The sequence below is a fragment of the Crinia signifera genome, chromosome 2 (assembly GCF_055691185.1).
Source record: "Crinia signifera chromosome 2, ASM5569118v1, whole genome shotgun sequence".
NCBI classification, from domain to species: domain Eukaryota; kingdom Metazoa; phylum Chordata; class Amphibia; order Anura; family Myobatrachidae; genus Crinia; species Crinia signifera.
The window spans coordinates 338305175-338328267 of record NC_139218.1 but is presented as its reverse complement, the minus strand read 5'-3'; the positions used below and the strand labels follow the sequence as shown (position 1 = coordinate 338328267).

Below are 23093 nucleotides of genomic sequence, written 5' to 3'. Positions count from 1 at the left end.
CACTTCACCGAGCTTAATAAATCTGCCCCTTAGTTCTGATAAAACAGAAATATGTTAACATACATATGTATCCAGCAAAACATCAATAAATCTGTTATATTGGTTTACTTATTGTCCTAATACTGCAAAAGACATTGCTTGTTGTACAGGCCTCTCACTCTCATTACGTCTACCATTTGCCACGAGTCGCAGGTGTTTGTGAAACAAAATGGATTCTGCACAAGACACTGGCTAGGCAGAAATTATGTTAAAATGGCATAGGGATTGGAATACTACTGAAAAAGTGAAGTTCTGGTATAGAATGGTTTTAGTTTAAGAATGTAATGAAAGTACAGATGACTGGGACAGACTGAAAGTCTGCACTTTGTTGACAAAAAGAGAACGACCAGATAACAATGGTACCCATGTGTAGACCCCAAGGCCATGAGGCCAAGGATGACAATATTTTTCCCTAGAAACAGGATGTTGGGGATTTGGGTGAATTAGAACAGCATTGTTAATTCAAGGCAGAGCTGTCCAATAAAAAAAATTGACACATATGAGTAATGACTGTGAATAAGGTATAAATATTGGAAACAGAGGGTGAGATTTAATAGGATGAGAGATTCAGAAAGTGAGAGATTTGGTAAGAAATCTCCAGTTTTTTTAAAGTGGCAATCATTTACACTGCAAAACCAGTTTGATTTTGGCGTGTAAATGATTGCCGCTTTAAAAAAACCTGGAGATTTCTCACCAAATCTCACTCTTTCTGAATCTCTCATCCTATTAAATCTCACCCAGAGTGTGGCTAGGCAGTTAAGGAAAAAGGGGCAAACACGTGGAAAGAGGGGTAATGTATGAATGCGATTATCACCGTCCCTGATGGGTTTCCATTTTGATTTGATATAGAATTATTGTTGAAGTATAGGCCAATCAATTTTATGTTGCTTGTGTTAGTCTGCATTTGCAAATACATATAATCAAGTTATTTTAAGTAAAAGCATGGTCATTCATTTTTACAAGTTTGTGTTGGCGTGCAATTATTTCAGCGTTTGCAGTTATATTTAGGAGTTATAAAATACTTATATGTACGTATGCTTTTTCAGTTCAAAGAACTCAGTAATTGAGCTGTACTAGGAAATTCCACTTTGAATCAAAGTTGAGATCATGGCCAAAGCAACTTTTCTTTTGTACTTTTTTTTCCATGAGCAACCCTATTCTAGCAGATTATCTACTGCCTTACAGCCAACTGGGAGACTGGAATTATATACCACCCAGTCAGGCTTTCGGGGACAATTGCATGTTATGTGACTGAATAGAAACACCCATATGAGCAAGCTTAGGTCAGTAGTTCGAGTGAGAGATAACCGAAGTAGCCATACTGATGAAAAAGAAAGCTTGTTTGAATACCAGGGACAAAGTACCAGAGTGAAGAGCTAGCGGGGCGGGGGGGCAAAGATAAGCAGTGTCATGATAAAGTGTCTTGGACACAAGAAATAAGGGAGCGTTTGAGGTAAGTGGACCCGATGAATGGATATGATTTTTAGGTGACGTTAAGGGCAGAGTGTGAGGGGAAGCGGGTGGGGGGTGGAAGAGTATGAAGGTAATAGACATGGTAAGTTTGAAGAACTGAGTAAAGATAAAATGTAGGTTTAGCATACACTCCAAGTGAAGGAAGGCAGAGGAGCAGGATTTCCTTTATTTTATTATTTATTATTAACAGTTTCTTCTATAGCGAATACATATTCCACAGCGCTTTACATTCACATCAGTCCCTGGGCTCCAGCTTACAATCTATATTCCCTACCACATGTACACGCACATTCCAGGGTTAATTTTTTTTGTTGGAAGCCAGTTGACCTACCAGTATATTTTTGGATTGTGGGAGGAAACCCACGCAAATACAGCAAGAATATATAAACTCAGCACAGTTAGGGCCATAATGGATATCGAACCCATGACCTCAGCACTGTGAAGCAGTAATGCTAACCATTACACCATCTGTCTAGTTCAAGAACACTTGTAGGTATCTGATGAATTTCGAATGCAAGGGTTGAGGCATGGACCTGGTAAAGGTGATTGAAGACATAGAAGTAGTTCGTGTGATTTCAATAGCTAGGTCATGACCGGTACAGGTAGCAATGGGGAGAGAAGAGAGTTAAGCAGGGTGGAGAAGGATGTGGGGTTGATCGCCTCAAGATTACACTTGGTGAGAGATCATTATCAACTTTCCTTTCCCTCACAAGGTTACTAAGGGTATGGGAAATTGGTGACATTAGAAAGGTCCCAACAGTGAGTGAAGACCAGATTATGTTCGCACATAATCGTTAGTTTTGTAACACTTTTTAACCTCTAGCTTCAGCTTCCTTCTTATTAAGAGACTAATTAGCCTAGTTTTTCACCTGTTTGCTGCCCTGGGGTAACTGGCTTATGCTGGCTTTTTTGGGGTCCCGCACCCCAGATTCAAACTTAGTATTAGGGACCCACTACAAGGTCACCTTGAAGCTGGTTGGTGCCAAATATTTCTTGGTCAGTATTTTGATTCATCATCATGGGACGAAGTTAGCCCCTACATCAACTTCCTCTAGCAAATAAGGATCAGCTGCCGCAGTATAAGACCTTGCACTTAACCTGCTATCGGCAGAATCTTTGGGACTCCGATCCGCTACAAAAGGCCTCGTCATTTACCTATAACCTCCCCCCCAAGGACCAATCTACTAATTTGACTCACTACGAACTTTGAGTGTGAAACCCCACCCCCCAGACTTTAAACCAGATATTAATTTGTATCCACCCTCAACCATTGCATCGTGAAGACAAGAAATCCTTCATAACTTAATGTTTATAACTGTAAAAGTCTATTTGAACACACTGATGTAATTTACGTTAACTGCACCCTTCCACCTCCCCCCTACCTTCTTACCCCCCCCCCCCCACCCCCCCCCCCGTCTACGTCTGTTTATATACAGTACACTTCGGTTTGTTGGGTCTTACACCAATAAATGTCTCCTTTGCCAGATCCAGAGAACAGTCTATAATACTCCCAACCCTCATTGTTACTAGTATTACAGCTATTCAGGTTTGACGTTTAAGTGAATTGGTTACTGTACCATATATTTTGCATCACTTACATAGTAAGACTATATGTATGCTCCATTTGTCCGTTTTCTGTTTGTTTCAGTGTACTTATTCTTGAAACTTAAAAAAAAAAATACCAAGAACCTCAATTGATTTATAATGTGGAGTGTGCATCTGCACCATGTGTTTTTTCTTTGCATAACTACAAGTCCCAGCATGATAGCACCTCATGTATATAGGGTGTGCATTCTAAGATCCCCACCACAGATTATGTTAGTGCCCATGGATGGATGGATGGATGAGGTGGCCTATTGAGAGACATCAAATGCTGATGAAAAGGAGGAGTTTATAAGCAGAGGGGAAAATCAATAGCAATACTGCAGCCACCTAAGAGGGATGTAGGGTGAGAAGATAGGAATTGCAGGAACCAGGAGGCAAAGCTGTCAAGGACTTTGGAGGTAGCACGCAAGGAACAAACATGATCCTCCAAAGAAGAAAATAACAACTAGGTTTTTAAAGAGAAAATGGACCCCCCCCCCCCATACCACCGCCACGGAAAATCGTTACGCTTACCTTGGCAACTCCACTTTGTATGAAGACACAGGTTCCTGATTACAGGCCACTCTAGTTTCACCTTTAAAAGTTAAACCAGATCATTTAGTACACACACACCAATTGAATGGGAGAATAATGAGACATTAAATACCAATGATCCTCAAATGACAAATCCTTAAACATCTTATTACTAGTACAAACAAGCTACAAGTTCGTTTTGCTATAGCACAGATACATATGTACAGCAAGTGCACAAAGGATGCTCACTTGTCAATGTAGGCTTCCAAGCAGTTGTGTATCCTCCTTGACTCTTACTATTTGTAGCTCTAAAATAGCAAAAAATAAAATGACCCTTCATTAAAGTGATACACACACACACACACTTCGCAGACTCTGCGGAACGGTTCTACAAAACAGTAAAAGTCACATTTGCTGTAGGACAATAAAAAAAAAATAAAAAAAAACCACCGGCTAATCAGCTCCTACCGGTGAAGCTACAGGCTTGGTTTGAAAAATAACAGGTAGGAGCTGATTGGCCGGTGATAAAAACCAGACACTTTATCACTTCACCGAGCTGAATAACACCCCTTTCACATTACAGCTAAAAACACAATATATTGCCGATTAAGGGGTTTAAGAGAGAATTTAATGGTTTGAGAATACCAATTCAAAACAGGTTAAAAGCAGGGTCCTACCCATTTCAGAGCCAATCTTTTTGTAGTTAGAATGGCTCTGAAATGGTATTTACAAGTCATGAGCAGGTCACAGAGAGTGATAGGCTATCTCCCTTGTGATCTCACCAGGTCCAGGCAGGAAGTAAACAAAGGAGTTCAGTCTTGGTGCATATTGTGCAGAAAGAGGAGACTTTTTACACCAGTGCATATGGAATGGGTTTGGTCAACACCATTGGGTACAGGAAGGTCGACAGGGGTCTATGTCAACACATGCGTTAGGTCGACAGTCAAAAGGTCGACCTGTTTTTTTTTATTTTTACCGTTTTTGGACCCGAATGTCAACATGGATAGAATTGTAAGTGTACCGCATCCGCTCACAATGCTTCGGGCACGGTGCCTTGCCGCGCTCGGCACACTATTTTATTCTCCCACCATGCCCTAGTGGATGGTAGGGCAGGAAATACTGCCAGTCAGCACATGACGGCTCAAAAAAAAAAAACAGTCAAAAACCCATGTCGACCTAGACCCATGTCGACTTTCCTGTAGGTCGATCCAGCGGTGTCGACCTAAGGACCATCTTATGGTCGACCGTATCCCATGCACACTGTGCTGAGAGGAGACTTTTTACCTTACTTTATTTTTACCCACCCCCTCCTTTTTATGCTGTAAAAACGTCATATGTGAGCCTGTGTCCCAGAAATGTTCATTTAAAATGACATACACTGTTTTCTATGGGTGAAATGGGTTGAATGTGAATGGTACTGAAATGGTAATATACCAGCATGCAACGTGAAAGGGGTTTAACTGGCTTTAGACCCGTTTTAAGAAACATTTACAAAAACGGGTTGAAAGCAGATTTGCAATGTGAAAGCAGCATTATACCCCTTTCAGACATACGGCGAAATCCAAGAATTTTTTCACGTGCACAATCCCGGGACTAGCGTATGTCTGAAAGGCTCTACCCGGGATTTTAGTCCTCTAAAATCCCGGGTCCTGCGCACCTGCAATGGACCCGGGATTTTTAAAAACATGGGTTTGAACCGGGTCTAAAATCCCGGGTAGTATGTCTGAATGGGGTATCAATCTACCCCCTCATGACATATAATGGGAGTGTAATCTTACTGGTAAAAAGAAAGCAGTTTTTAATGCTAGGGACAAAGATCTAGAAAACAGAAACAATAGGAAAGACAGATGACTTGTGGACAGTAAGTGCATGCAATATTGGTAAGCTTATAACCTAATAAATGCATTAATATTAGCTAGTTGATAATTAACCACAAAGACAATTAAATGCTCTAAACAGGAGAGGAAGGTGATAAAAGTACACACACTAATTACATTTGCAAAATCTAAAAAAGCAAAAAACACACACAAACACATTCCATATTTGTACATGTTTGAGATAAAGTGAGTAAGCAAACCCCCTAAAAGCCTTTTCCTTATTCAAGGGCCAGATGTACTAAGCTTTAAGAGTGATAAAATGGAGAGTGATAAACAGCCAGCCAATCAGCTCCTACCTGCCATATCACAGGCTGTGTTTAAAAAATATCAGGCAGGAGTTCATTGGTTGGCTGTTAATAACTCTCCATTTTATCACTTCTGAAGCTTAGTGAATCTGGCCCTTTGTCCTTAATATTTCCTTCCCCAAAGCTTCAACAGATATCCTGTAAAGGGTCCGCACTCGAAGAGTCGATGATAAAAACACAAATACTAATATTGTTGGTCATACTGGTCAACGTGTCAAGGTCAAGACATATATATGTTGATAAAAAGGGGTGAAACCCTGACGTACCACAATATCAGAATTAGTTTTCAATGGACTCTGTGCCTTAGAAGAAAAAGTTTTTTTTTTTTTTTTTTTTTTTTTAAAGGAGTTCGAGAACATGGAGTGGTATTTTATTTGACAAATAACAATGGTTTTAAAAACCTGAATATTTCATCACATACAAAAGGCTAATCATTTTGCTTCTTTACCTTGGCCACTCAGCTTCGTATGAAGACACAGGGTCCGGATTACAGACTGCTCTAGATTCACCTTTAAAATTGAAGCCATGTAATATTTAGAGGTCATTCGTAATCACTGTATGCAGTTTGCACTCTATTAACAAATAAAAAAATTACCACATAACGGGACAGTAAAAATATTTGAAACAAGTGTGCAAAATAATTGGATAAATTAAGAATAAAAAAAAAAAAAAAAAAATTTAAACTATGCTATTAAGATTTTTGCTAAAATGTGTACACCTTTCTTATTGCAGGTGTACACAATATGCTCACAAAGGATGCTCACTTGTCACTGGAGGCTTCCAAGCAGTTGTGTGTCCCTCATCATACTGCCCATATGTAGTTCTAAAGCAAATAAAAATAAAATATAATATTATTATTATTATTAATAATTATCATTATTATGCATGAAATACAACTCAGGATCTACCCCAACAAACCCTCGTAGGTACAATATACACTGCTCAAAAAAATAAAGGGAACACTTAAGCCCTGCACACACAGGGCGATATATCGCCAAACGATATATCGCTCACGCTGAGAGATATATCGCTCGGTGTTCCGTTTGCATCAGCGACCAGAGATGGTCGTTGATGAAAAAGAAACTGCCGGGGGAGCCCGGCAGTGGAAATCAGCAGGTCGCAGCGATCACTGCCCATAGAGCTCTGGCAGTGCTCCTCCTTGCACAAAGGCGGAGGTAGCAGTCCTGCTGCTGGGTTTTTGCCCTCCTACGGCCTCCTCCACATCTCCTGATGTACTGGCCTGTCTCATGGTAGCGCCTCCATGCTCTGGACACTACGCTGACAGACACAGCAAACCTTCTTACTACAGCTCTCACTGATGTGCCATCCTGGATGAGCTGTACTACCTGAGCCACTTGTGTGGGTTGTAGACTCCGTCTCATGCTACCACTAGTGAAAGTGCCGCCAGCTTTCAAAAAAGTGACCAAAACATCAGCCAGAAAGCATAGGAGCTGAGAAGTGGTCTGTGGTCACCACCTGCAGAACAACTCCTTTATTGGGGGTCTTGCTAATTGCCTATAATTTCAACCTGTTGTCTATTCCATTTGCACAACAGCATGAGAAATTGATTGTCAGTGTTGCTTGGACAGTTTGATTGCACAGAAGTGTGATTGACTGTTAAACAACACAATGTAAGGGTGAGTACACATGGGGGCGATTCTAGCAAATATCGCTGGAAATATGGTTGCTGAGCGACCATATTGCCAGCGATGGGAGTGTGCACCACCCTGTCCTTGGACAGGACACACTCAAAGCAAAGACACCAGCAACCATCAAATGATGTGGGCCTCGCCCCCTAGGCTGCGAATTAACATTTATGCAAAACATCCGTTCGCAGCCATGCGAAGGGAGGGGAGCAGATGCAATCGGCGGGCTTAAAAAAAAGACACTCAGTGCTCCGTGTCAACCAAAATCAGGTCCGATGTACCAGAAGAAAGGCCTATACATGCATATAGCAGAAACTTATTTTGCAGCTGTTTTTCGGGAGGTCCCTGCAGAAGCTATGCACCCCTAGGATTTGATAAGAAGGTTTTGGATACCAGCCTCTGGGCGAGATGTACTAAGCCTTGAAAAGGGATAAAATAGAGAGAGTGATAAACCACCAACCAATCAGCTCCTACCCGTCCTATTTCAAACCCAGCCTGTTACATGGCAGTTAGCAGCTCATTGGCTGCCGCGGTTTATCACTCTCTATTTTATCACTTTTCAAGCTTAGTACATCTGGCCCTCTGTCACTCCATTTCTGACCTCAAAAGACAAGCTGTTAGACTTCTCAACCTCTGGAATATGCCTATGTACTACAGTTATGCATAAGCCATTTTCAGGAATTTAAAGATCTTTACACTGAGTGCATTGAGAATTTTCAACTCCAAGCCATCAATTTGTACATAAAAAGGCCATCATTATTATTATTACTACTACTATCATTCTGCAGTGCCTGACAATACATTGATGAGTGAAAAACAAGACAATAACAAATGACAGTACTATGCAATGACAAAGTACATGGTTCATCATGTACAGTTCCATCAGGGGACAGGACATGGACGCAATTATCAGGGTGGCAAAGATATAGTCTAAGAAAAGCACATAAGGAGAGAGGGCCCTGCTCGTCTGCATGTGAGAGCTTACATTCTAAATTATGAGGCTGGATTGGCCTCCAAGTTTTTGTGAACGCATTTGAACACTTTTTTTGTACAGGATAACTCCTGTTTATCCTCTACATCAGGCATGGGGAACCTTTGGACCTCCAGCTGCTGCAGAACTACACATCCCAGAATTCTTTGTAAGTTTTAGCATGGCCAAAAAGCAAAACTGTAGCAGTGCATGCTGGGATGTGTAGTTCAGCAACGGCTGGAGGGCCAAAGGTTCCCCATCACTGCTCTACGATAATGCACTATTCAACGTAGTTCCCATCCCTTTCCACGCACATGCGCTGACACTTGAGTCGGGCAAATCCGCCAGAGAAGAAAGCTGGTGGTTGTGGTCAACACCAGGATCGACAAGCAGCTTTCTCCTTGTCACCACAGTTGAAATGTTGACCCTTATGGTGCACTTTGGGGACTACGTTGAAAAGTGTCTAGTGCGTTGCATAGAGGATAAACTGAATTATCATGTACAAAAAAAAAAAAAAAAACACCTTTCAATCCAGCCTCATACTTCGAATACTTTCCATTGTAAAGTCAGGCATAAGTAGGCAATTATTTTTCAAAATAGCAAGTTACTATGAAAGGCATATAATATGCTATCAATGGATTGGAGGGGAGAAAAAAAAAAGAAAGGGGAGACTCCTAACCGGGGTGGAGAATTCTTGTAGCCATGGTCATCTGTACTGCTGTAAGGCTGATTGTTCCCAAATTCATTTAAGAAGAATGGAGTTGAATTATGTGAAGAACATTCTATAATATAAAAATAAAAAGTTAAATGTCAGAAAGCCAGCAGAGTCTTACAGCGTGTGTTTTTCCCACATTCTATGTCCGTAACATTTCTGGCAAGGTTTGCCATATTGTGATAAGGGTTATAAAACAATTACAAGGCACTATATTGCTCAGGGCTGCCATCGGGGGTGGGGACAGAGAGTTGGACATGAAGGCGCCTACATGTGATTAGTGAAATAGAATTGGCCCTCAACTCACTGCACTTTAGCGGTACAAGTTATGTCCATGCTGTGCAGCAAGCTTTGACACTGAGGTTTTGGGATTTGTAATATCTGGAAGTGTAGCACTAGGAATACACTTCTACACATAAAATACTTCCCAGTCTCAGATACCCAAAACGCTTGGGCCCAGCAGCATTTCAGATTTTTGGAATACATCCTCACTGATCTAGAAAGGTAGATTAATGCAAGCGCAAAAGGTGCGCAGAGCAGCAGGCCAGGAATCCCGATGGCTGCAGGCATTCAGCAGGAGAATGACCCAGGAACCACAGTGCTTCAGAGTCAGTCAGAGTAGAGTCAGCTGAGAAGCCCCACATCACTCCAGGTGCCAAGTTAGGCGTTAGGGGCTGTGGGAAGGACCTATGGATATACACTGCCCCATATTTCATTAATGTCTTTGATTTAAATCAATATATGTAATAGACTACTTAAAGCTAATATTGCACTATTTAATATGAAAGAGATTAGGGCATCACGGACAGTGTAATGGGTAGCATTATTGCTTCACAGCGCTGAGGTCACGGGTTCGATACCCACCATGGCCGTTGGTATATTCTCCCCGTACTTGCGTGGGTTTACTCCGGTTTCCTCCCACAATCCAAAAATATACTGGTAGGTCAATTGGTTTCCAACAAAAATTAACCCTAGAATGCCTGTGTGTGCATGTGGTAGGGAATATAGATTGTAAGCTCCACTGGGGCAGGGACTGATGTGAATGTTTAACTATACTCTGAAAACAAAAAACAAAATAAAACACTCCTTTATGTACAGGGTATCAGCTATCCCCCAAGTAAAAGTATCGGTACTATACAGTATTAGCGAGATATCTAAAAGTGAATTTGGGCTCAGCGGACACTGGTTTTGTACACTTCTATTCTACAAGATAGGCAATTAACCAGGAATAGGAATTTTTTAATTAGGTTTAAAAAAAGTGCACAGTATTTTATTGTATATAAAATCAAATATAGAATACAGTATATAAGACAATGAATATATAAAGTGCAGATAAGAGATTAAAGATAAAAAAAAATTAAGTAAATACAATAATTGTATATAGAAGCAGTAGAAGACAACCAGGAGGTAGCTTATCTAATGTAGGGTACACACCAGGACGACCTGCTCACGATGCACATTGTGAGCGGGTCGTCAGTGGCTCGTCCGACCCGCTCACGATGACGCGGGGGGGCACGACCCGCTCACGATGTGCACCGTGAGCGGGTCCGATCCGATGCCGACCCGCACCCGGCTGTATGTTCGTAATTGAGATCCTACCTGCAGCAGGTAGGATCTCAATAACGACCGACCCGCGGGACCGCGCATCGGATCGGTATCGTCCACACCAGGTCAGAAAAGGGCCCAATCAGCACACAATCTACATCCAATTGATCGGAATTGGATCTAGATTGTGGGGATCGGGCCCTAGTCGTCCTGGTGTGTACCCAGCATTAGTTGGAGAAGGTTAAGGCAGGGATTGTTTATATATATATATATATATATATATATATATATATATATATATATATATATATATATATATATATATATATATATATATATATATATATATATATATATATATATATATATATATATATACACACCGTATATACTCGAGTATAAGTCGACCCGATTATAAGCCGAGGCACCAAATTTTACAACAAAAAACTGGGAAAACGTATTGACTCAAGTAGGACCCTCACTCGAGTATAAGCCGAGGGGGGCTTTTTCAGCATAAAAAATGTAGGCTTATACTCGAGTATATATGGTATATATATATATATCCTGACAAGAATCAGTAAAAAAGGTATCATCTAAATTAAATTAAGTGGGCAGAAGCAGTGCCGTAACTAGGGTGGTGCTTAACACGTAACGCATTTGCTCTATGGGTGCACCAGCCACATCGCCGGCCACCAAAATGTCTAGTTATAGCACTGGGCAGACGAGTCACACAGTAATGGCTTTCTTACCTTCGTCCCAATTTTCTTCACACGCAGGGCTTTGCCAGGTTGAAAAATTTTCTTTGTAGATTTCTACTTCAACTGCAAGGAAGAAAAACAAAACTTTAACAATGAGATTTATACGTATGTAAATTGTAACAAACTTTCCTATTACCAAAACATAGCAATCAGGATACAACTCAAATACAGAAGGTTACAACCCACACTTTATCAAATGTGAAGTCAAAATGTACTTTTAAAATGTTAGGCAGCTGCCTAGGGCGCCAGGATCTTGGGGGGGGGGGGGGGGGGGGTTATGGGGTTGGTTTTTTGCCTAGGGTGCTGAGAAGCCTTACACCGGCCCCGTATAAGTGCATAGGTAAAGGCAGCAATATTGCTGAGGGAAACACTGATCTTGAAGTTGTAGTGTAGAGATTAGAAAGGAGCAAAATGTAAACTTTCAGATTGATCCAATTAGGGGTCATTTCCTCTTTGTGTAGTAAACAGGTGCATTTCCGGTGTTCTCCCTTGTAGGTTCTCAAGGAGTAAAAGACAGTAGAAACCTGTGCACTTCTAAACATACGTATACAGGGATGTACGAGGCTGGATTGAAAAAGAGTGTCTACCCCAGATTTGAACACTTTTTTTTTTTTACATGATAACTCAGTTTATTCTCTAGGTCAGGGGTAACCAACTCCAGTCCTCGCGAGTTATCAACAGTTAACGTGCTCCACTTGCGGATCTTTTAAAATGTGTCATTCAGTAATAAGTGCACCCGTGTACATGTGAGGTGAGCTGGAAAACGTGAACTGTTGGTAGCTCTGGAGGACTAGAGTTGGCTACCCCTGCTCTATGTAATGCACTATTGACTTTTCAACATAGTCCCCATCCCTTTCTATGCACGTGCACCATGGCTTGATGAGTTGGGCAAACCTGTCGGAGAAGAAAGCTGGTGGTTGTTAACACCAAGACCGAACGGCAGCTTTCACCACGTCAACAGAGTTGAAGGGTTGCCCCTTAAGTCGCCCTTTCGTCTTTGGGAAGAGGTGAAAGCCAGAGGAGGAAGGTTGGGGTTTTACGACAGGTGTGGCACAACCTCCTTGAACTGCATGCACTGCAACCTCTGGTCAGGCTTCCACCTTTCTGCATTGAGCAGCGCTCTGTAGTATGGTCTAAGCACTAGAGCTGGGGTGGCCAACCGGTCAGAGGTAAAGAGCCCAAAAAGATCTGCAGTCAAGCTAAAGAGCTGGAGGTGCGCGCATAAAAAAAAAAGGGGCGTTGTCTATTTGGAAGTATGCCGCACACCATAGTACCAATTACACATGATGCCGCACACCACAGTACCCATTACACATGATGCCGCATGCCATAATACCCATTACACATGATGCCGCACACCATAGTATACATTACACATGATGCCGCACACTATAGTACCCATTACACATGATGCTGCACACCACAGTATACATTACACATGATGCCGCACATCATAGTACCCATTACACATTATGCCACATACCATAATACCCATTACACATGATGCCACACACCACAGTACCCATTACACATGATGCCGCACACCATAGTATACATTACACATAATGCCGCACATCATAGTACCCATTACACATGATGCTGCACACTGAAGCTGCACATCATAATGCCCTTTACACATGATGCTGCACCCCGTAATGCTCCTTACACATGCCACACATTATGCAATACTTAATACCCCCACATACTGCCACTAGTAGTGTCCCTTAATCAATGCCCCCAAAAGTGCCACTTACTGTAAATCTTCATATGGAGGGCCAGCCCAGCCTTCCCTGCTGCTGCAGGTAGAGACGGACAGCGGTGCAGCTGCTTCTATGGGGAGAGGAGCAGAGCACTCTCCTGCTTCCCCCTCCTGGTGTCCCTTCCAGCGGACATTTCAAATATTGTGCGTGCTATTGTTGCGCCATGAATGACGATCCTCGACGTCGGGGGAGCACGCCAGCACTACATGTTTAACGGGGCGGGCTGCTACTCCTGCAGGAGAGGTGGAAGCTGGGAGAAAAACTGGAGGGGAAGCTGCAGGGGTAGCGCTGCCCTGCTACTTGGCTATACCCCAAGCTAAGGACAGCGGCGGCGCAGCTCTGATAGTGCTGCCTTCCAGATATAGCCGCAGCGCTGGGCACATGATCAGGGGGAGAGCCGCATGCAGCTCGAGAGCCGCGGGTTGGCCACCCCTGCACTAGAGCAACCGAGTCTGGTATGCATGTGCAAATCTCTGGGAAAGTGGCGCGGTGGCCATTTTTCTGGTGATTTTCGCATTGCTGCTGGCAGCAGAGCAGCGTTGCGCATGCACAGACCCTCAAAAAAATGGCCACTGCATCATTTTTCCAGTAGAGCTCCTGCCACCACTGGTGGACTCTGGAGGGTAAGTATAAGAAAAATGGGTGCAGTGTGTGTTGTTGGTCCCCTGGGACTCCAGGACCCATGTGCACACTGCACCCATTACAAATATGCCACTGCTCTCAACACAACAGGGTCAAAATTTTACCTGGAAGTGCATCCACTTGACATCTGTTCTCACAGCTTTTCATGTGCAATTCAAGCTCATTTTTGGGCATTCTGTGACGGGCATTAAAAGGACAAGTCGCCAATGTTTTAGCTACTCCTTTATTGTTCTGCAAGAAAGAAAACAATTGCATACCTGACTATTTATAGGTAGAATGGGATAATAAGCAGAACGGCTTAGCAAACGACTGGCTTCTTTCAGAAATACACTAGACCAGTGGTTCCCAAACTGTGTGCATAGGCACCCTGGGGTGCCTCAGGACACTTGCAGGGTTGCCTTGGGTTGGTGGACCAGGATCAATTCATATTATTTATGGTCAATGTACCAGGCAAAACCAGTGCTTGTGGCTGCCAATCATAATATATGTGGACAAACAGAAGCAAATCCTTCTGTTTGTGCAATTTTTTTCTGAATTTTTTTCTGAATTTCTTGATAAGAAACATTTGGCCTAGAGGTGCCTTGAAAATATTTTGATGCTCTAGGGTGCCGCGATTCAAAAAAATTTGGGAACCACTGCACTAGACCCATTTTTATAGCAAGCCAGACCAAATCAACACTTTAGAGTTTAAAAGAAGAGTTAATCCACAACCAGACCCGGGTTCCAGGCTAGTGTGAACCGGTAACCTGGGTCAGGCAATCGGGTAGTGCGGAGGCAGCGTCTGCTCCAAGCAATGCTTACGCTCCGCCCCACCAACTTTATGACATCAGTGACTCATGGAGTACTCACCTCGCAAACGTCAGGTCGCTACCAAGATGGACCAGTGTCCAAATCCCTGTTGCGTATCGGCATTTGCGATGTGGAAGGGTTACTATACACATGGTCGTTCGGTTGACACATAAAAAGTCAACATACATTGGGTCGACCATGCGGTATTTCATGCCCTATCATCCACTAGGGCAGAGATGGGGAACCTTCAGCCCTCCAGCTGTTGTTGATTTACGCATCCCAGCATGCCCTGCAACAGTTTTAGCATGGCCACATACCAAAACTGTAACAAGGCATGCTGGGATGGTAGTTCCACAACAGCTGGAGGGCCGAAAGTTCCCCATCCCTGCACTAGGGCATGAAGGGAGAATAGAATAGTTAGGAGAGCATAGCAAAGCACCATGCCCGAAGCATGGCAAGCGCAGGGAGCCATGCAAGGGGACGAGGTGTAATGATACGGTGTCCATGTTCACATTTGAAAAAAAGAAAGAAAAACCCATGTCAACCGTTTGACTGTCGACCTCCCATCCACGTCAACACAATGACCCATTCTCATTTAGTTGATTATTTTATCATTTGAAAATGTAGACTGATACTACTTTCAGACATACTACCTAGAATTTCACTCCTGGGTTCGATTCAGGGATTCTAGAGACCCTAGTCGATTGCAGGTGCTCGAGAGCCGGGAGTAAAATCCCAGGAAGACTTTCAGACATACGGTGCTGTAGTCCCGGGTTAATTTTTTTTTTAAAAAAATGGGATTTTCGTGTAGGTCTGAAAGGGGTATAAAACACACTAGGAACACATCTTACCTCTCTGCATTTTACAAGATGATACGGGAACCTGCTAGGGCGAATCATGTGGTTTTTGTCATATGGACATTGGAGAAGGCCTTCTGATTCCATGTTACCTGAAAACGGCTAAAAGAAGAGTTGCTTATTAAATTCAGAGGATGGATGAACACTTCTCTTAGACAGATTTTTTAAAATGTAATACATTTTTTAAAAAAGGGTTTCCATCCTTTTTTAGTTTTTAGAATAACCGTTTATCATTCTGCAGCATGGCCCTCGTTAACAAAGTGCTCAGTCATCCGTACATGCATGACATATCTTGAACAACCCACAGGAGCACGCATTGTTGCCGATATTTAGCATAGAGTGGTATGTTAACCGATATTGCTCAGTAGGGCTGGCTAGATGCAGTGATTTCCCGGGTCTGATATCTGAAATGGATACATGTGGCCTATTAGGCAGTTTTTCATAAAATTAGTCAGAAACTACAGTTTATATAGCCTGATGACAAATTTCCTGCAGAAGGCCAACTACCGCAGCAGGTTGCAGTCCCATTATCAACGGGTACTATGATCTATTCTATCCCCCCATGTACCAATACCCCCCCCCCAAAAAAAAAATAGCATCCCCTTTTGGTTATGCTATTCTCGGATGGTAAAAAACGCTTTAACTGGCAAAAACTGGGTACACATGATGTGTATGCCCATCAATATCTATATTGACGTTTTACACCTTGACAATCCTATGAAGATAAATAAACAATTATTGGAAATACATCTCCTGTTTACTTCACCGGATTGGGATCTTGCAAGAGTGCATTGTGGACTTTATTTTGGGCGCCACGCCACTATTAGGTAGAAATATTGGGCTTTGTTCGTTCCCTATCCCTCAGGGAACACAGTGGTGAGGCTTCTCAGGAAGGGATCTTACAATCCAACTTCAGTAAGGATGCTGTGCAGTATTAGATTCTCTGGAGGAGTCTTTTACTAAAGTGAGGCGGGGGTAGCGTTTGGGGTTCGTAACACATAGGGATAGCAGTTATCAGTACTGACACCTTTGCTTTAAACCTTGGGACTGTTAACTCAGAAGCAGGTTGGGCTTGCGGGAACAGATTGCCTCTAGCGGCAATCATTACACTGCAAAACCAGTTTGATTTTGCAGTGTAAACGATTGCGGCTTTAAAAAAAAAAAAAATCTCTCATCCTATTAAATTTCACTATGGGTCTCTTCTCCCATCGCATCGCAGACCATAAGGCATGCGATGCGACGAGATGTCCCCCGATGTCATACAATGTTAAAATTGTATAGCATTGTATATGGCATGCAATGCAATTTTAAATTGTATAAGCACCCTAATGGGGGCTTACAATGTTAAATGCAACCCCACTATGACCGTGAACCCAGAGCGTGGCGAGCGCAGCGAGGGGTGTCGGTGCGCGTCTTATGACCTTTTCATACCCCCACTATCCACGTCGGTGTGGATTTTATATAGTGTGGCGACCGCAGCTAGCCCGAAGCGTGGCGAGCGCACGCGGAATACATGTAAAGCAATATGCACTATATAAAATAAACTCCACGCCAACGTGGATAGTGGGGGTATGAAAAGGTCGGAGGACGCGTACCACCGCCGCTCGCCACGCTTCAGGTTCACGTTCATACTGGGGGTGGCGTGGGGAGTTCATTTAACATTGTAAGCCCCCATTAGGGTGCTTATACAATTAAACATCGTATAGAGGGCTTATACAATTTTAAATCGCATCGCAGTGCATCGGGTGTATGGCATGCGATGCATTTATATGGTGTGCGACCAAATATCGTGGGCGCTGTGCTAGTACACAAGTACCAACTGGTTTTCCATGAAAGGTGCTCACTATAGGTTCTATCAGGATTATACGGTGGGTATGTAAAACCCCTTTTAAACAACTGGTGCTGCTGCGTTATACCTAATAAAGGCCCATACACACTGGAATATTATCTTTCCAATCTGGCTGGTTGGAATGAAAATCTGGAAATTTTGGGGAGCAAGCGACAAGTGACCATTTGCTCCTAAGCATGGAAAACAGACAGGATTGTAATTTGTTTTCCTGAAAATTTCCAGATTTTTATTCCAACCACCCAGATTGGAAAAAGGGATTTTTGTAAGAACTTACCGTTCGAATCCCTTTCTCTGATATGGTCCTGGTGACACAGCTCAACACTGGGATGTAGGAGGGTCCGAAGGAGCCAGGCACCTATCCTAAAGCTTTAGAGGGTAGGCTCCTCCCCTACTGCATCCCTGGACTCTTCAGTTCAATCTTTCAAAGCCACTGAAATACATTAACTCAGTACAAACGCCTGCACATATTATATGCACATTTTATAACAGAAACTGTTAACTTTTAACCATTTTAACATGAACATCATGAACTTCTGGCATACTTACTGAGCGTAAGGGAGGGATCGCTGTGTCACCAGGACCATATCAGAGAAAGGGATTCGAACGGTAAGTTCTTACAAAAATCCCTTTTTCTCTTTCAATGGTCCTGGTGACACAGCTCAACACTGGGACGTTCCAGAGCCGGTCCTTTGGGAGGGTACGCTCAGGTCTGCAGCTCTCAGCACTGCTCGCCCGAATGATGCGTCCTCCGACGCGAACTCATGGAATCTATAGAATTTGGCAAATGTGTGAACAGATGACCAAGTGGCAGCTCTGCAAACCTGCTCAGCTGTGGCCCCATGTCGGACCGCCCAAGAGGTGGCAACTGACCTGGTGGTATGCGCATTTATTCTGGCCGGTACAGGCCTACCCACTTTGGTGTATGCAAAGGCTATCACAGAACGCAACCACCTAGCAATGGTCTGCTTAGATGCAGGCCAACCAATTTTATGTACGTCATACAGTACCAATAAAGTGTCAGTTTTCCTAACACTCTTCACTCTGTCCACATATATGCGTAAGGCACGCACAACATCCAAAGTCTTCAACTTGTCCCTTTTCTTGGAACCCTCTGGGGGTTGAAACACAGGTAGAACTATCTCCTGATTTAAATGGAAGGCAGAGACTACCTTCGGTAAAAATTGCGGCACTGTTCTCAGAACAGCCCTGTCATCGTGAAAAATTAAGAAAGGAGATTTGCATGACAAAGCTCCCAGCTCTGACACCCTTTTAGCAGATGCTACTGCTAACAAAAACACTAGCTTCCACGTGAGAAACTTAAAGTCAGCCGACCTTAAAGGCTCAAAAGGTGCCTTCTGAAGGCAATCCAAAACCAGTGACAGATCCCAAGGTGCTACTGGTTGCTTATAAGGGGGTTTCAGTCTGGATACCCCTTGTAAAAAGGTTTGAATCTCCGGTAAAATGGCAATTCTTTTTTGAAAATAGATGGACAAGGCCGAAATCTGCACCTTCAACGACTGAAGGCTTAGGCCCGAAGAAAATCCATCTTGTAGAAAATCTAACATTTTTGATAATTTGAAGTGAGATGTGTGAGCTTTTTGCCTCTCACACCATCTAATATAAGTCTTCCAGACTCTATAATAATTTGCCGAAGAAACAGCTTTTCTGGCTTTTATCATAGTCTGCACTACTGCATCAGAAAATCCTTTCTTTTTTAAAATGGCGGTTTCAATAACCAAGCCGTCAAAATCAATCGATCGGAATCCAGGTGATTGAATGGGCCTTGTCTTAACAGGTCTGGTCTCAGAGGTAGACGCCATGAATCCACTGATAACCTCTGAAGCCTCGAGTACCAAGACCTCCTTGGCCAATCTGGGGCCACAAGGATCACCGGAACCTTCTGGTCCTGTACCCTTTTCAACAGTCTCGCTAACATTGGAACTGGAGGGAATGCATAAAGAAGGTCTCCCTGCCAATGAGTAGTCATGGCATCCACTGCCTCTGCTAGCGGATCTCTCGTTCTGGCATAGAACCTGGGCACCTGATGGTTGAACCTGGATGCCATTAGGTCCAAATCCGGAGTTCCCCACCTTGCCGTGATCTGGTGAAACACCTGAGGATGTAGGCTCCATTCTCCTTCCTTGAGCTCCTCCCTGCTCAGGAAGTCTGCTTCTATATTCTCCACTCCTGGAATGAATATAGCCGATAAGGCAGGAACATTCTGTTCCGCCCATAGGAAGATTCTGGACACCTCCCACATGGCCAATCTGCTGCGTGTACCTCCCTGATGATTCAGATACGCCACAGCTGTGGCATTGTCGGTCTGAATCCTCAAGGGGAGGTTCCTTAACCTGTCTCCCGCCAAGGAAATCACTTTCCAGACAGCTCTCAGCTCCAAGATGTTGATTGGTAACACTGATTCGTCTGCCGTCCACAGGCCCTGCAGCCTGAGATCCAGGGCTACTGCCCCCCAGCCCCTGAGACTGGCATCGGTAGTTACTACCAACCAGTCCCAGGTCTGTAATGACCGACCCCACTGAAGGGAATCTACCTCTGTCCACCATTTCAAGGAGTCCCGAGTGTCCGCGGACAGCACTATCAACTCCGTCTTCATGGTCAAAGTGTTTCCTGACCAGGCTGACAAAATGTTCCATTGGAATACTCGTGAGTGGAACCTGGCAAATTGAAGCGTTTCGAATGACGCCACCATTTTCCCCAGGAGTTTGAGGCACCTCCACACTGACAAGCTCGGAGCTCTGAGAATCTCCTGAACTAGAGTGACCAGGTCCCTGGCCTTTATCTCCGGGAGAAATACCCGATGGAGATGGGTATCCAGTATGACTCCCAAGAACTGGATCCTCTGTGATGGTACCAACTGAGATTTTTGTAAGTTTAAAATCCAGCCGTGAGCCTGCAAAAAATTGATGGCCTCTTTCAAGTGACTTTGAAGCAGGGTTGCTGACTCTGCCTTGAACAGGAGATCGTCCAAATAGGGTATTACTGTGATTCCCCTGAGCCTCAGCACTGCCGCCATCACTGACATTATCTTTGTAAATACCCTTGGCGCGGTTGCTAGCCCAAAGGGTAACGCCCGGAACTGTAAATGCAGGTCTCCTATGGCAAATCTCAACAGCGTCTGATGTTCCGGGTGAATGGGAACATGCAGATATGCGTCTTGGACATCCATGGACGCCAGAAATTCTCCCTGGTCCAGACTCAGGAGAACAGACCTCAAAGACTCCATTTTGAAATGGTCTACCCATAGGTGAACATTTAAGGACTTCAAATTTAGTATTGGTCTGAAAGACCCGTCTGGTTTGGGCACCAGGAACAGCGTGGAGTAAAATCCTTTCTTCCACTCTGCCCTGGGAACCGGAATTACCACCCCTTTTTCCAAAAGGGAATGAGCCGCTCTCATCAGAGCTGTGCGCAGGAGCGCCTGCTTTGGTATGGGTGTGGGGATGAACCTCTTCGGAGGCCGCCCTCTGAAAGGGATTTTGTAACCCTGGGTAATGATCTCTAAGACCCAGGAATCCTGGTCTAGAGAAGCCCAAGCGTCCCTGAAGTGTGTGAGACGCCCCCCCCACCTTTATCCCTGCCGGGCTTATCCCCAGGCAGTCATGCGGAGGGTTTATCCTCTCCTTTAGAGGCAGGCTTCTTATGGAAAGAGCCAAACTTGGACCTTTGAGATTTGCCCCTGGAGGTCTGAAACTTTCCCCTGAACGATTGTCCCCGAAAGGACGCACCACCTCTAGGGGAGGGCCGAAAGGACGGCCTAAAAGCAGCGAATCTGGATGACTGCTTTGTTGAGGAGGCCGGCAGAAAAGTACTCTTGCCGCCTGTGGCTTGTTTTATAATCTCCTCAAGCTCAGAACCAAAAAGTAACTTTCCTTTGAAAGCTAACAATTCTAGGGCCTTTTTGGACTCATTGTCCGCTTCCCAGGCCTTAAGCCAGAGCACTCTCCTGGCATTAATAGAGACTGTGGACACTCTGGTAGCCATTTTAAGAGCTTCCTCTTCTGCTTCCACCGCATATTCTGCAGCGGCCTTAATCTTTTCTGCTACCAGCAAAGCACCAGGGTCAGCCTGCAGCATGGTGCATAACTCACCAGCCCACTCTATAATGGCCTTAGAGACCCAGGCTGAAGCAATAAGGGGACGCAGGGTAAACCCCACCCCTTCAAAAATAGCTTTGAGGTTTCCCTCGAGCTTTTTATCCACAGAATCCTTAAAAGCTGCACCACCCTGTACAGGCAATACTGTAGCTTTTGATAAACGTGCCACAGAAGCATCCACAACAGGCACCTTTTCCCAGAGTTCAGAATGAGACTCCGGCATTTGGTACAGACTAAGGAATCTCTTAGGCATCTGTAGCCTCTTATCTGGGGTTTTCCAAGCCCCTTCCAATAGTTCCTGTAACCCCTCATCTGAGGGAAAAGTAACAGCCTCCTTCCGCTGTCGCTTAAAAACACCCTTAACAGGGGTCTTATCCTCAACAGACAGTTTTAACGCCTGTTTTACAGCTACAATGAGATCCTCTATACCAGCAGCAGAGGTCTCTTCAAAATCATCACCCTGGTCCCAGGGTGTGTCAGTATACTCTCCTTCCTCCTCCTCTACCACATTAGGCATAGCATAAGACCTTTTAGGGGTCCCTGCAACATCATCCATTTTGTCCAGTATTTCACTGAATCTGTTGATCCCCTTAGCAGTATCCTGCATCACCTGAATAAGCGCAGGATCTGCCTGGGTAAGAGGCAAGGAGCCAGACGACTGCTGAGATGATGGCATAGGTCTCTGTGATTCTACCAGCACATCACTCTGCCTGTCCAGAAGCTGCACCAAAGCGTTTACAGACCTGCCTAGGGCACTGGCCCACGCAGGTTCACTCTGCTCTGCCCTATGGTGTTCACTGCCCATGGGTCTCACATCAGCGCAAGTAATACATAAGCCCCCCTTGGCCATCTGCTCAGGGACAAACTTTTGTGTGCAAACATTGCACGCGCTCAGTGCACTAAGGGCTCCCTCCCCCAAAACCACAGCCTGATGCTCAGACATGATGCAAGTGAAAAATATATATATCTCAATATACACAGTGCAAACAATTGTACAAGCGCTTATACAAAGTCAATGCACCCAGTCACTTAGCTGTCTGTAGGTTTCAACTGCGGGGAAGCGATGCCCAGGAAATCCAAGTCACTCTGCCAGGATCAATTAGCCAGCTCAGCTCCGCTGCAAGCGTTCTGAAAGGCGCCAAAGTCAGAGTGAAGGAAGAGACCAAAAGTCCCTGCTGCTGCGGGGTCCGTGACCTTTTGGCGCCAACCACCCCCAGCTAGCCGCTCCTTAGGTAGGATTTCCTTGTTCCAGTGTCTCCCCCTCAAATGGGGACCACTTGGAACATGCCTGTCACAGCGCTGCTGTCCTCTCAGTCAGGAGCTCAGCGTGTAAGCTCCGCATAAAATGGCCGCCGCCATCACGGAGCGCCTGTCCCCCATGATCCCCACCTAACTGTGGAGCCGGTTTCAGGATGCTCCGGAGCCCAGGCAGCCTCATAAAAGAGGCTAAAAGCGCTGCACAGGGAGGCCAGACAGCGTCTACCCTGTGCACAGAGAGCTGACAGGACGCGCTTCTGTCAGCTCCTGCTGCGCTAGCAGTGTGAGGATTCACTATGAGAATCCTCACACTGTGCCTACCTAGCTAGGGTAATAGTTAATAAAATAATAAAAAATCCCCTAACTACTCTATTTCTTCGG

General features: G+C 44.3%; 1 protein-coding gene across 1 annotated transcript in view; it reads right to left on the bottom strand.

The window, feature by feature from the left end:
* Positions 1–23093, bottom strand: part of LOC146059139 (uncharacterized) — a 32800-nt gene that overhangs the window by 5772 nt on the left and 3935 nt on the right. Inside the window, exons 2-9 of the mRNA XM_083171257.1 lie at positions 15486–15593; positions 13950–14076; positions 11435–11506; positions 9108–9210; positions 6577–6635; positions 6261–6321; positions 3880–3938; positions 3631–3691 (exon numbers count right to left, since the gene is read on the bottom strand). Of these exons, the coding sequence (XP_083027383.1) occupies positions 3631–3691; positions 3880–3938; positions 6261–6321; positions 6577–6635; positions 9108–9210; positions 11435–11506; positions 13950–14076; positions 15486–15578 (635 nt within the window). The 5' untranslated portion in view covers positions 15579–15593. The remainder of the gene's footprint in view (positions 1–3630; positions 3692–3879; positions 3939–6260; positions 6322–6576; positions 6636–9107; positions 9211–11434; positions 11507–13949; positions 14077–15485; positions 15594–23093) is intronic.